The following is a 13,598-nucleotide window of genomic DNA, read 5'->3' on the forward strand; positions in this document are numbered from 1 at the left end:
CTTCAAAGTTGGATGGGGTTCCGCTGGTGTACAGCAATCTTTAAGTCATACCACAGATTCTCAATTGGTTGAGGTCTGGGCTTTGACTAGGCCATTCCAAGACATGTAATGTTTCCGCCTTAACCCTCGGTGTGTGCTTTAGCAGTATGCTTAGGGCCATGTGTCCTGCTGGAAGGTGACCTCGTCCCAGTCTCAGATCTTCTGGAAGACTGAACAGGTTTCTCTCAAGAATTTCCTGTATTTAGCGCATCCCATCATTCCTTCATTCTGACCAGTTTCCCAGTCCCTGCCGATGGAAAAACATACCCACAGCATGATGCTGCACCCCATGGGATGGTGTTATCGGGGTGATGTGAGGTGTTGGGTTTCGCGACAGACATAGCGTTTTCCTTGTTGGCCAAAAAGCTACATTTTAGTCTCATCTGACCAGAGTACCTTCTGGCAATGGCTTTTTTCTGGCACTCTTCCGTAAAGCCAGCTCTGTGGAGTGTACGGCTTAAAGTGGTCCTATGGACAGATACTCCAATCTCCGTATAGAGCTTTGCAGCTCCTTTCAGGTTCTCTTTGTGTCTTTGTTGCCTCTCTTATGCCCTCCTTGCCTGGTCTGTGAGTTTTGGTGGGCGGCCTCTCTTGGCAGGTTTGTTGTGTGTGCATTTTTTTCCATTTTTTAATAATGGATTTATAGTGCTCGTGCGGAGGTTCAATGTTTTGGATATTTTTTTTTAACCCAACCTGATCTATACTTCTCACAACTTGTCCCTGCCTGTTTGTAGAGCTCCTTGGTCGTCATGATGCCGATGCTTGGTGGTGCCCTTGCTTAGTGGTGTTGCGACTTCTGGGCCTTTCAGAACAAGTGTATATATACTGAGATCATGTGACAGATCATGTGACACTTAATAAGTCCACCGGTGGCAGTCTAACTAATTCTGTCACTTCTGAAGGTAATTGGTTGCACAGTCTTTTGTAGGGGCTTCATAGCAAAGGGGTGTGAATACATATGCTGTCACGCCTGACCATAGAGAACGTTTTTAATTCTCTATTGTTGGTTAGTCTCCTCCAGCACCACCAGGCCTCCTACAACAGGGTAGCTGGACTGGTCTGTGTCTGCCACTTCAAGCACCAGTAGGCCACCAGCATCACCTGGGCTCCAGCACCACCACCAGGCCTCCTCCAGCACCACCAGGCCTTCTCCAGCACCACCAGGACTTGTCCAGCACCACCATGCCTCACCTCCTCAAGCATCAAGGTGATAGGGGTAGCAGGGTTGGGGTCAATTCCAATTCTTGCTTTCAGTCATGAAGTGGAGAATTGATATGGAATTCAATTAGAAATTCAACAATCTTCAAGTTATGGAGTTGGAATTTAATTGGAATTAGACTGTTTTGACTTTTTGAATAGGAATGTAATAGCAAAGACATTTCATTTTTGGAATTTAATTTAATTCGAATTTCATATTTTACATTTCCCAGTTAATGGAATTAATGCACATAGTATCAAACATTTACAGCAGGATTTGTTTTAAATAATTTCAACATGTGTTTCTATATTTCCAGTATAGCTTGCCTGTCTGAACAGTGACCTGATCAACTGGAATTTGTGGAATTGTTGGGAATAATATTGAATTGGAAATGTTATGAATAGGATTTTCCTTACATTRGAATTTAGAGGAATTGAATTATCTTTGCATTCAAAGACTGATCTGGAATTTCAATTGAATAACATTTCATTTACAGGGACAGAGAATTTCATTAGTGGAATTAACCCCAACCCTGAGGTGTAGGGAATCATAATGAAACTTTTACCAACACATCCACTCAAATGATGATATAGAATACAACATTATTGGAATTTGCATGTGAATCATATTTTAAATAAACCAATATACTTATACTGTGCCTGTAACAACACAGCATATCAGGCTGCTGTACCAAAGATTAAAAATAGTATGTAATGAAATAAGATAATGAAATTGCAGAAGTGGATTTCATCATGATGAATATAAATCTTTTTTTATTTTATTTAGAAGACCTACTGGAAACAGAGACACCAKCTGCAGAAACAAAGCATTTGTATAAGGCTGACAGAATGGCAAGGGGAATCCATCTTGTGCTCTGGTCGTGTCAGGATGATAAAGACCATGAGCACTCAGGAGAGATTTGGTTGGAAGGAGACTTCCATTTGTGCTCTGACTCCACTCCAGCACAGAAATACAATATGTGACTATAACGGAACTCATATACGGTTGGGAAAGTCTCTGATTAACTTGGCAATATTTTTGATTGAATGCACAAAGATGCCTGTATTCTTTCTACCTCTGCACTGCATAATTCCTTCTATTGTTATTATCAGAAATACAACCTATTATCATTATGAGTTCAGTTTTAGGAAAGGGTGAAAGTTAACTCATATAAAAGCTCATATAAATATATGTAGCCTCCGAAAAAAAGTGAATGAGTAATTTGCTAATCTTAGAAGATATTTATATGCGTATTAGCCATTTCTGAGACTCACTTAGAGAGCACATTTGATGATAAAGCAGTAGGAATACAAGGATATAACATCTATAGAAAAGACAGGAATGTCTACAGGGAAGGTGTTGCTGTATGTATTCAGAGCCATATTCTTGTAAAGCTCAGAGAGGATCTTATGACAAATGAAGTAGAAGTGTTGTGGTGGCAGGTTCACCTGCCTCATGTGAAGCCTCTTCTTTTAGGCTGCTGATATAGGTCACCAAGTGCAAACTGTCTGGAGAATATGTGTTTGATGTTATACAAGGTCTCTGATGCTAAATGTGAAATGTATTTTCTTGGTGACCTGAACATCGACTGGTTATCATTTAGTTGTCCTCTCAAGAGGAAGCTTCTTACTTTGACTAATGCCTGTAACATGACCCAGGCTATCAATCAACCAACTAGAGTGTCGACCAATAGTGGTTAATCTGTGACATAAGACATATTTATAAGAGATCAGGACTCTTTTGTTGAAGATGTAAAAAAAAAATATATATATGTTAGTCTGATGTGTATAAGGAGGGTAATCCAGACACAGCACTTGGAGTATTTGTAAAATTATTCTTGCCAATAGTTTTTTTTGTAACCATTTTAATTTTGCTTGTTGTAAAGGGCTACATGCACAATACACAAATTCATATAACTGAATAGTTAGCTCGCATCACAGAGCCAAAGAGGAACAATACATTTAGAATGTAAAGAGAGACGAAGAGGAGGAAATCTGCCGTAACAGCAACTAGGGTTCCTTGTCCGTCCCTCAGCAAGGACTTGCAGTCAGTGTCAGAATGGGTCATTAACAATAAACTGGCTTTAAATACTAATACTAATCTAAAACCATAAGCTTTGTATTTGGTTCAAAACATCCTCCAAGACCTAAACCTCAACTGGAGTTGTACATGAAGGGTGTGACCATTGAACAAGTKGAAGAAGCTSAACTCCTAGGAGTAACRTTGGTGTGGTCAGTTAYCATGGTCAAGTCATATTGACAAAGTTGTTGTGAAGATGGGGAGAGGTACGTCTGTTACAAAAATATGTTCTGCGTTTTTGACACAAATATCAACTGTATTAGTTGTTCAGGCTCTGATCTTGTCCCATCTTGATTACTGTCTGGTAATACGGTCAGGTGCAGCAAAGAAAGACCTAGCAAAGCTGCWGCTGGCTCAAAACAATGCAGCACACCTGGCCCWTAACTACACACACACAACTAATATCAACAACATGTATAATAGTCTTTCGTGGTTGCGGGTTGAGGAGAAAGTGACTACTTCTCTTCTAGTCTTTATAAGAAACATTTGTATGTTGAAAATGCCTAATCTATTTGCATACACTTCAAACAGACATGCATTACATATCAAACCAGGCACGCCATTATGGATTTCTTCACTGTACCCAAACCAAAAACAGATTTCATGTGTCGCTCAGTTACAGTGCCTTCAGAAAGTATTCATATCCCTTGACTTATTCCACACTTTGTTGTGTTWCAGCCTGAATTCTAAATGGATTCATTGTTTTTTTTCTCTCGCACATCTACACACAATACCCTATAATGACAACCTGAAAACATGTTTTTGGAAATGTTTGCAAATGTATTGAAAATGAAATACAGAAATATATTTACATAACTATTCACACCCCTGACTCAATACTTTGTAGAAGCACCTTTGGCAGCGATTACAGCTGTGAGTCTTTCTGGGTGTCACGCCCTGACCATAGTTTGCGTTGTATGTTTCTATGTTTTGTTTGGTCAGGGTGTGATATGAGTGGGCATTCTATGTTGTATGTCTAGTTTGTCTKTTTCTATGTGTTTGGCCTGATATGGTTCTCAATCAGAGGCAGGTGTTAGTCGTTGTCTCTGATTGGGAGCCATATTTAGGTAGCCTGTTTTGTCATTGTGGGTTGTGGGTGATTGTTCCTGTTCCATTGTTCCTGTGTCTGTGTCTAACCATACTGGACTGTTTCGTTTTCGTTCGTTTCACTTTGTTGTTTTGTTCAGTGTTCAGTTTGCTTTATTAAAATATGGAAACTTACCACGCTGCGCATTGGTCCTCCGATCCTTCCTACTACTCCTCCTCAGAAGAGGAGAAGAACGGAGCGCTTACCACTGGGTAAGTGCTGCAAAATCTGGACCCTTACAAATCAGCTGTGCTAGACAATCTGGACCCTCTCTTTCTAAAATTATCTGCCGAAATTGTTGCAACCCCTATTACTAGCCTGTTCAACCTTCTTTCGTATCGTCTGAGATCCCTAAAGATTGGAAAGCTGCGGCGGTCATCCCCCTCTTCAAAGGGAGAGACACCCTAGACCCAAACTGTTACAGACCTATATCTCTAGTCTAAACAACAGACCAAGTTAACAAACAGATCACCGACCATTTCGAATCCCACCGTACCTTCTCCACTATGCAACCTGGTTTCCGAACTGGTCATGGGTGCACCTCAGCCACGCTCAAGGCCCTAAACGATATCATAACCGCCATCGATAAAAGACAATACTGTGTAGCCGTATTCATTGACCTGGCCAAGGCTTTCGACTCTGTCAATCACCGCATTCTTATCGGCAGATAACCAGCCTTGGTTTCTCAAATGACTGCCTGCCTGGTTCACCAGCTACTTCAAATCAGTGTCAAATCGGAGGACCTGTTGTCCGGACCTCTGGCAGTCTCTATCGGGGTGCCACAAGGTTCAATTCTCGGGCCGACTCTTTTCTCTGTATACATCAATCATGTCGCTCTTGCTGCTGGTGATTCTCTGTTCCCACCTCTACGCAGACGACACCATTCTGTATACTTCTGGCCCTTCTTTGGACACTGTGTTATTCACAAACCTCCAGACGAGCTTCAATGCCATACAACTCTCCTTCTGTGGCCTCCAACTGCTCTTAAATGCAAGTAAAACTAAATGCATGCTCTTCAACAATAGCTGCCGAGACCTGCCCGCCCGTCTAGCATCACTACTCTGGACGGTTCTGTGGACAACTACAAATACCTAGGTTTCTGGTTAGACTGTAAACTCTCCTTCCAGACTCACATTAAGCATCTCCAATCCAAAATTATCTAGAATCGGATTCCTATTTCACAACAAATTCACTCATGCTGCCAAACATACCCTCGTAAAACTGACTATCCTACTGATCCTTGACTTCATTTACAAAATAGACTCCGACACTCTACTCAGCAAATTGGATGCAGTCTATCACAGTGCCATCTGTTTTGTCACCAAAACCCCATACATACCCACCACTGCGACCTGTATGCTCTCGTTGGCTGGCCCTCGCTTCATATTCGTCGCCAAACCCACTGGCTCCAGGTCATCTATAAGTCTTTGCTAGGTAAAGCCCTGTCTTATCTCAGCTCACTGGTCACCATAGCAGCACCCACCCGTAGCACGCGCTCCAGAATGTATATTTCACTGGTCACCAGTTCTCTGCTGCCAATGACTGGAACAAATTGCAAAAATCTGGAGACTCACATCTCCCTCACTAACTTTAAGCATCAGCTGTCAGAGCAGCTTACAGATCATTGCACCTGTACATAGCCCATCTGTAAATAGCCCACCCAGCTACCTCATCCCATATTGTTATTCTTTTGTTGTTGCTCTTTTGCACCCCAGTATCTCTACTTGCACATTCATCTTCTGCTCATCTATCACTCCAGTGTTTAATTGCTAATTGTAATTATTTTGCCACTATGGCCTATTTATTGCCTTACCTCCCTAATCTTACTTATTTGCACACACTGATTATAGACTTTTCTATTGTGTTATTGACTGTACGTTTGTTTATTCCATGTGTAACTCTGTGTTTGTGTCGCACTGCTTTGCTTTATCTTGACCAGGTCACAGTTGTAAATAAGAACTTGTCTCAACTGGCCTACCTGGTTAAAAATAGTGAGAATAAAAATAAATACATATAAAAAGTCTCTAAGAAATGTCCAAACCTGGATTGTGCAAACATTACGCAGCTTTATTAAATAGTACCCGCAAACACCAGTCTCAACGTCAACAGTTAAGAGAGACTCAAGCTGCCAGTTGAGGACTTGAGGCGTCTGTTTCTCAATCTAGACAGTCTAATGTACTTGTCCTCATTCTCAGATGTGCACCGGGGCCTCCGATTACGCTTTCTATTCTGGTTAGAGCCAGTTTGCGCTGTTCTGTGAGGAGTAGTACACAGCGTTGTACAAGATTTTCAGTTTCTTGGCAATTTCTCGCATGGAACAGCCTTCATTTCTCAGAACAAGAATAGACTGACGAGTTTCAGAAGAAAGTTCTTTGTTTCTGGCCATTTTGAGCCTGTAATCGAACCCACAAATGCTGATGCTCCAGATATTCAACTAGTCTAAAGAAGACCAGTTTTATTGCTTCTTTAATCAGGACAACAGTTTTCAGCTGTACTAACATAATTGCAAAAGGGTTTTCTAATGATCAATTAGCCTTTTAAAATGATAAACTTGGATTAGCTAACACAACATGCCATTGGAACACAGGAGTGATGGCGCTGTAATTGGGCCTCTGTACGCCTATGTACATATTCCATTACAAATCTGCCGTTTCCAGCTACAATAGTCATTTACAACATTAACAATGTCTACACTGTATTTCTACACTGTATTTCAATTTGATGTTATTTTAACAGACAAATAATTTACTTTTCTTTAAAAAACAAGTATTTTTGGAAGTGACTCCAAACTTTTGAACAGTAGCATATATATATATATATATATATATATACAGAATTATACATTATAACCTGCCCAGGGACTGCGGTTGAAAATTAGCCGGCTGGCTAAAACGGGCACTTTTACTGAAACGTTGATTAATGTGCACTGTCCCTGTAAAAAAATAAAATAAAATAAATCCACTTTTACGTTATGGTGTACTGTGTGTAGGCCAGTGACACAAAATCTCAATTTAATCCATTTTAAATTCAGGCTGTAACACAACAAAATGTGGAAAAAGCCAAGGGGTGTGAATACTTTCTAAGGCACTGTGTAGGGCATAGGTCTGTTATTTTCACTGTATGTGGGCCATTTCTCTATGTGGGCCATTTGTGTAATTTAATGTATTGTGTTTAGGGATGTTTAAACTTGTTTTGATTTAATCGCTATGACATGGTCATCTAACAGTGCCTTCGGAAAGTATTCAGACCCCTATACTTTTTCCACATTTTGTTACGTTACAGCCTTATTCTATAATGGATTAAATAAAACAAGGTCCTCAGCGATCTACACACAGTACCCCATAATAACAAAACAAAAAATGTTTTTTTAGCGAATGTATAAAAAAAATGTAAAACAGAAATACCTTATTTATTCAGACCCTTTGCTATGAGACTCGAAATTAAGCTCATGTGCATCCTGTTGCCATTGACCATCCTTGAGATTTTTCTACAACTTGATTGGAGTCCACCTGTGGTAAATTCAATTGATTGGACATGATTTGAAAAGGCACACACGTCTATATAAGGTCCCACAGTTCACAGTACATGTCAGACCAAAAACCAAGCAATGAGATCGAAGGAATGGTCCGTAGAGCTCTGAGACAGGATTGTGTCGTTGCAAAGGGTASCAAAACTGGGGAAGGGTACCAAAACATTTCTGCAGCATTGAAGGTCCCCAAGAMCWSWGTGGCCTCCATCATTCTTAAATGGAAGAAGTTTGGAACCACCAATGTTCTTCCTGGAGCCTGCCACCCGGCCAAACTGAGCAATCGGGGGAGAAGAGCCTTGGCCAGGGAGGTGACCAAGAACCCGATGAGTTCATCTGTGGAGATGGGAGAATTTTATTTTCTCCAGAAGGACAACCATCTCTGCAGCACTCTACCAATCAGGCCTTTATGGTAGAGTTGCCAGACGGAAGCCACTCCTCAGTAAAARGCACATGACAGCCCGCTTGRWGTTTGTCAAAAGGTACCTAAAGACTCTCAGACCATGAGAAACAAGAGTCTCTGATCTGATGAAACCARGATTGAACTCTTTGGCCTAAATGCCAAGCATCACATCTGGAGGAAACYTGGCACCATCCCTACGGTGAAKCATGGTGGTGGCATACATCATGCTGTGGGGATGTTTTCAGCGGCAGGGACTGGGAGACTAGTCAGGACTGAGGTAAAGATGAACGGAGTAAAGTACMAAAAAATTGCTCCRAAGACCTCASGACTTCAGACTGGGGCGAAGGTTCACCTTCCAACRGGACAATGACCCAAAGYACACAGCCAAGACAACGCAGGAGTGGCWTCRGGACAGGTCTCTGAATGTCCTTCAGTGGCCCAGCCAGAGCCCGGATATTAACCTGATCGAACATCTCTGGAGAGACCTGAAAATAGCTGTGCAGCAACGCTTCCCATCCAACCAGACAGAGATTGAGAGGATCTGCAGAGAACAATGGGAGAAACTCCCTAAATACAGGTGTGCCAAGGCTCTGAATGTAAATGTGATTTTTTACTTGTAATACATTTGCAAGAAAAATACATGTTTTTGCTTTGTCGTTATGGGTGGGGTATTGTGTGCAGATTGATGAGGGGAAAAAAACAATTTAATCAATTATAGAATAAGGCTGTAAACGTAACAAAATGTGGAAAAAGTCAAGGGGTCTGAATGCTTTCCGAAGGCACTGTATGTATGTTTTTGTTTCTGCTGTATGGTATGGGCCATAGACATGACAGATCAGGTCATGTTATCTGTGTAAACACATGTACATGACCACAAAGAGTGGGAAGCCACCAACATGAGGTCAGTCCTTACTGTTATCTAAATGGCTGTAGTTAAAAAAATCTCCAAACCCCTTATAACAAACATCAGCTATGCTATAGACGGCTAGATAAACAAACAGAACTTGTGCATCAGTTAATTGACAAGAAAAAGTGGTGGGGGACTTTTTCCATTTTTCGCAACTTGCTTTTTGAGCGAATCGAACAAACCCTCCAATACAGTTACATCATGTCAGCAAGACAAGGCTGTCCTTATTAGCTTATTAGCGTTCACAGCCCATCACTAGTGGCAGCCCGAACCTAGCATGAGAAGCTAGCTGGCAAGAGGAAATGTCAGTGACTGTGGGTTGAGTAAAGTCTGGTGTACACTACACAATGTTAGCCCCGATTTGGCTGTCCCAGACAAGTTTTTGAGATCGGAGACAAAACCCCTATGTCGTTGCCTACTCGGGGCGCRTGGYCATCACCGACGCTCGTTTAATGTGAGCGGGACAGAGACTCAATCTGAGGGCTACTGATTTCTTATTTGAGCAGTCCCAGATGTCCCGATATTTTAAAACATGTTTGATTTTGTCAATCAGCAATAGCCAATGAGAGTTCTCCAGAGAAGGAGCGGGTGAGATGATGACGCTGTATCACATTACCCAGAATGTCTACTCTCGAGCAGGAGCGATGACTACCAGTACGCGTTTGTAAAGCCAAAGTGTCAAATCGTTACAGCTCTGAAGTTCACAAGCAATGTTATTCAATTCAAAATATTGGTTAGGAATTTCAACTCTGTATGGCAAGCATGAATGTCTGACTGAACTTTTTTGAGCCTGCATTCTAGCTACTTTATTTTTATTTATTAATATAACCTTTATTTAACTAGGCAAGTCAGTTAAGAACAAATTCTTATTTACAATGACGGCCTACCCCGACCAAACCCTAACGACGCTGGGCCAATTGTGCGCCACCCTATAGCCTGTAATCGAACCAGGATCTTTAGTGATGCCTCTAGCACTGAGATGCAGTGCCTTAGACCGCTATGCCACTCGGGAGCCCAAACAATCTCATCACATCATTGTTTTCGCAAGACAGCGTGGTATCAAGAATCCTGACGACCAAGTGAAGAATCTTTTGTGACCGTTCAGTGCCAGATCGTTAAGTGTGCGCACCACTACGTTGGCAAGACAAAAAAACGACATGAAAAACGGTCTCGGTGATATTAGGATTTTGAAAGTCGTGTAGTGTACAGAAGGCATTAGCTGCCTCCTTAGTGGAGGTCTTCTACACAGTCAGACAGAGGCTGTGTCCCAAATGGCACCCTATTCCATAAGTAGTGCACTACTTTTGCTGCGGACTCTGGTCAAAATAGTGCACTATATAGACAATAGGATGCCATTTCAGACACATATTGTAATTCCAGACATAGGATGCCATTTCAGACATAGAATGCCATTTCAGTGTACTGCATGTATCTCTACCTTGTCGCTGAGGCGGGAGCAGATGTCCTGCTGGTGCTTGCGGTCTGTGTGGAGGGCMAGCTCCTCCTGATAGGCCTGCCTGGCCTCCTCAAGGGTCACCAGGGCTTTAAACATCAGGTCAGCCCGATCCCGCTGCCAACTCTGGGCCACCACACGCATCTGGGTCTGGGTGAAGCGCTGCCAGTCCCAGCTCCGCTCGTGGTCCGTCTGCAACAAGACACCATCGCCATGGAGATACAAATACAACCATAACAGAACACAGAACTGCAGTGTTTTCTATTCTAGTTTTCGAAACCTTCATTTTACCAGTCAAATACCCTTGAGGTTAGAAACCTCTTTTGCAACGGGGACCTTTTTGCTAGGCTTATGTAGCAATATTTCCTGTGACAATAGTGCTGTTATACGTGATGCACAAGTTGGTCGTAGTGACATATAGTAATACGTAACATATAATATGCAACAACATATATAGCATATACTGTAGGCTGACATAGCAAAATGCAAACCTGTATTCATACATTAGATCAGACTATCGTGCTAAAGTAGCTACACAGATATTACAGAGTAACAACCAGGTCTTGATATTGGTTTAGATAAGTGGTGTTCAGTGGACCTTTTCCTTTCTAGCGTTTTGCATAAGGGGCGTCTATAGCTATTCATCATTGTGGCAGCAATCACACAGAGGCAGCTTCACTTGGCTACCTTATTGGAACATAAGGAATTCTATTAATCTATGGACTAATAGTGGCTAACTGACGGTGTGAAGGCATTAGGCGGCTGACTGTTTTTATTGAACGTGAGCGAGCTGACAGATCTGCCAATGTAACATACGCCGCTGTGCCAGAGGCAGCCCGAGCACAGCTTGTTTATTAATGCATAACTTTACAACTTGAAGAAGATCCAACATCCTTTTCCCTTCTCTGTCTCCCTCTCTCTGTTTATTTCTCTGTCCCCCTTTGGGGAATTTGTATGTGTGTGTATATGCACGCCTATGCGTTCATGTGTCTGTGTGTGTGTGTGTGTGTGTGTGTGTGTGTGTGTGTGTGTGCGTGCGCTCACATTCTGTAAGGATTCTTAAAGCTGTACAGCAGTATTAGTTCAGCTGCTGACTGACAAACCCCTGCACAGTTATAAGTGTGAGGGCAGAGCAGCCATACAACGATGAAAAAAATAGAGACAGATCCCCCAAGCCACTAGAAAACCTACATTTATTCCATAAATACCAAGGAACATCATGGGGTAGCTCCATTGAATGGCAAAAGCAGGCAATTGACCTCTGACCGTGACCACTGGAAAACGGACACATTCACCAGCTATGTCCACTAGGGGTCATAGTGCAGTCTGTCAAACCTCAGCATCCACGGCACTGATAGTCCTCATGATTCTAGGTTTGAAAACACCTACCGTATTTGCATATCAAGTGTCTCGGCATGTCCATTGGAGAGGACAGGGACAGTGACCTGAACGTGCAACTTGAATAGAGGTCAGGGTAAAAGTGATTGTTAGAATTGATCATAAGTGCACTGTCCAAGTGTCCAGATAGTCGCTCACTCAGAAAAGGTGCGGAACAAGGTCGAGGGTCAAAGGTCTTTGATAGACCAAACATTAGCCAATCACATTCACAACACGCCATGCTCCATTTTAAGTGAAATATTTCTTAGGGATGAAAAAATACTGTAAAACTGCAATTATTTCACAAAGACGATAATAGCAAGAACAGAGTCAAATCGCTGAAGGAGCCCTTTGTCTCAATGGTTCAATTCATGTAGCTGTGCTTTTAAAACGACTAAGATGAATCAAAAGGCTACGTAATCAAAGCAGCAGGATGGCCCTTTTTTTACAGCTTTGCACTCCTTCCTGTTTTCTTTCTGAAGTAGACCTGAAAGAGGTGGCAAACTGTTCGCCACATACAGCGCAGGTAAAGTGTGCTACAGAGGACACAAAACAGATTTTAATATCAAMGCTTTGACTGGACCGTTGGACAGAACATTCACTTTAACCGTTCCATTTGTCTCCAACTGCTCTGCCCTGCTTTGATTAAACAATACTCCCTTAATAATCCCTTAATACTCCCTTACCTCTCATCACATTTGCATGAATTGCAAGATGATGGACAATAGCTTACAATCATCCAAAAGAAATCTCCACAAAATGATTACATGCAGATGGAATGGGAGAGTAGTTGAACAAAGCTCTATTAACCCTGGTACAATGACTGTCTTCCGCTCTGATATTTTTTTGTTTAACTAGCTCAACTAGATTTTCAACTGGCACAATAGTGAGTAGTAGCGATCATGACTTCTCTAATCCTCATGTTCACAATAGGCCAATTTACAATGGCCACATACAGTATGTCTGTGGATGAGCTCAGGGAATKATGTTTTCCAACAACATACACACAAAGGGCAAATGTGCCAACAACACACAGCTGGAATGCAGTAAAAAATGTATGTGATTCATTGTATGTCTAATGGAGCAAAACGAGTATGAGGAACACACTGTTCTAGCATTCTCTGTCTTTATATATTATGAGAATAAAGCTACAGTGTCTTGAGAAAGTATTCACACCCCTTGACCATTTTCCACATTTTGTTGTATAACAGCCTGAATTAAAATGTATTCAATTGGGATTTTGTGTCATTGTCTTTAGTGGCCTACACACAATGCCCCATAATGTCAAAGTGGAATTTTTACAATAATAGTGTTTAACATTAAAAAAAAGATGACCACCTCGTCTCTGTAAGCTATAAAAACAAAGAGAGTCACATATACTCTATGTATAAACTCCCAGTAATTTATTGGGTAAACCACCAACGTTTCGGCATCACTGTGCCTTCCTCAGCGTAATGTCATGAATGCTTGAACCAGGTTACGTAGACATTTTTGTTTGTTTGTTATAGCTTACAGTTTATTCACAGTTA

The 13,598-nt window shown here is 41.7% G+C and overlaps 1 protein-coding gene across 1 annotated transcript in view; it reads right to left on the bottom strand.

Moving 5' to 3' along the window:
• LOC111959436 (coiled-coil domain-containing protein 148) overlaps positions 1-13,598 on the bottom strand; it is a 70,552-nt gene that overhangs the window by 16,408 nt on the left and 40,546 nt on the right. The window contains exon 10 of the mRNA XM_023980977.2: positions 10,678-10,884. Within this exon, the coding sequence (XP_023836745.1) occupies positions 10,678-10,884 (207 nt within the window). The remainder of the gene's footprint in view (positions 1-10,677; positions 10,885-13,598) is intronic.

The sequence above is a fragment of the Salvelinus sp. IW2-2015 genome, linkage group LG36, assembly GCF_002910315.2.
Source record: "Salvelinus sp. IW2-2015 linkage group LG36, ASM291031v2, whole genome shotgun sequence".
Lineage (NCBI taxonomy): Eukaryota > Metazoa > Chordata > Actinopteri > Salmoniformes > Salmonidae > Salvelinus > Salvelinus sp. IW2-2015.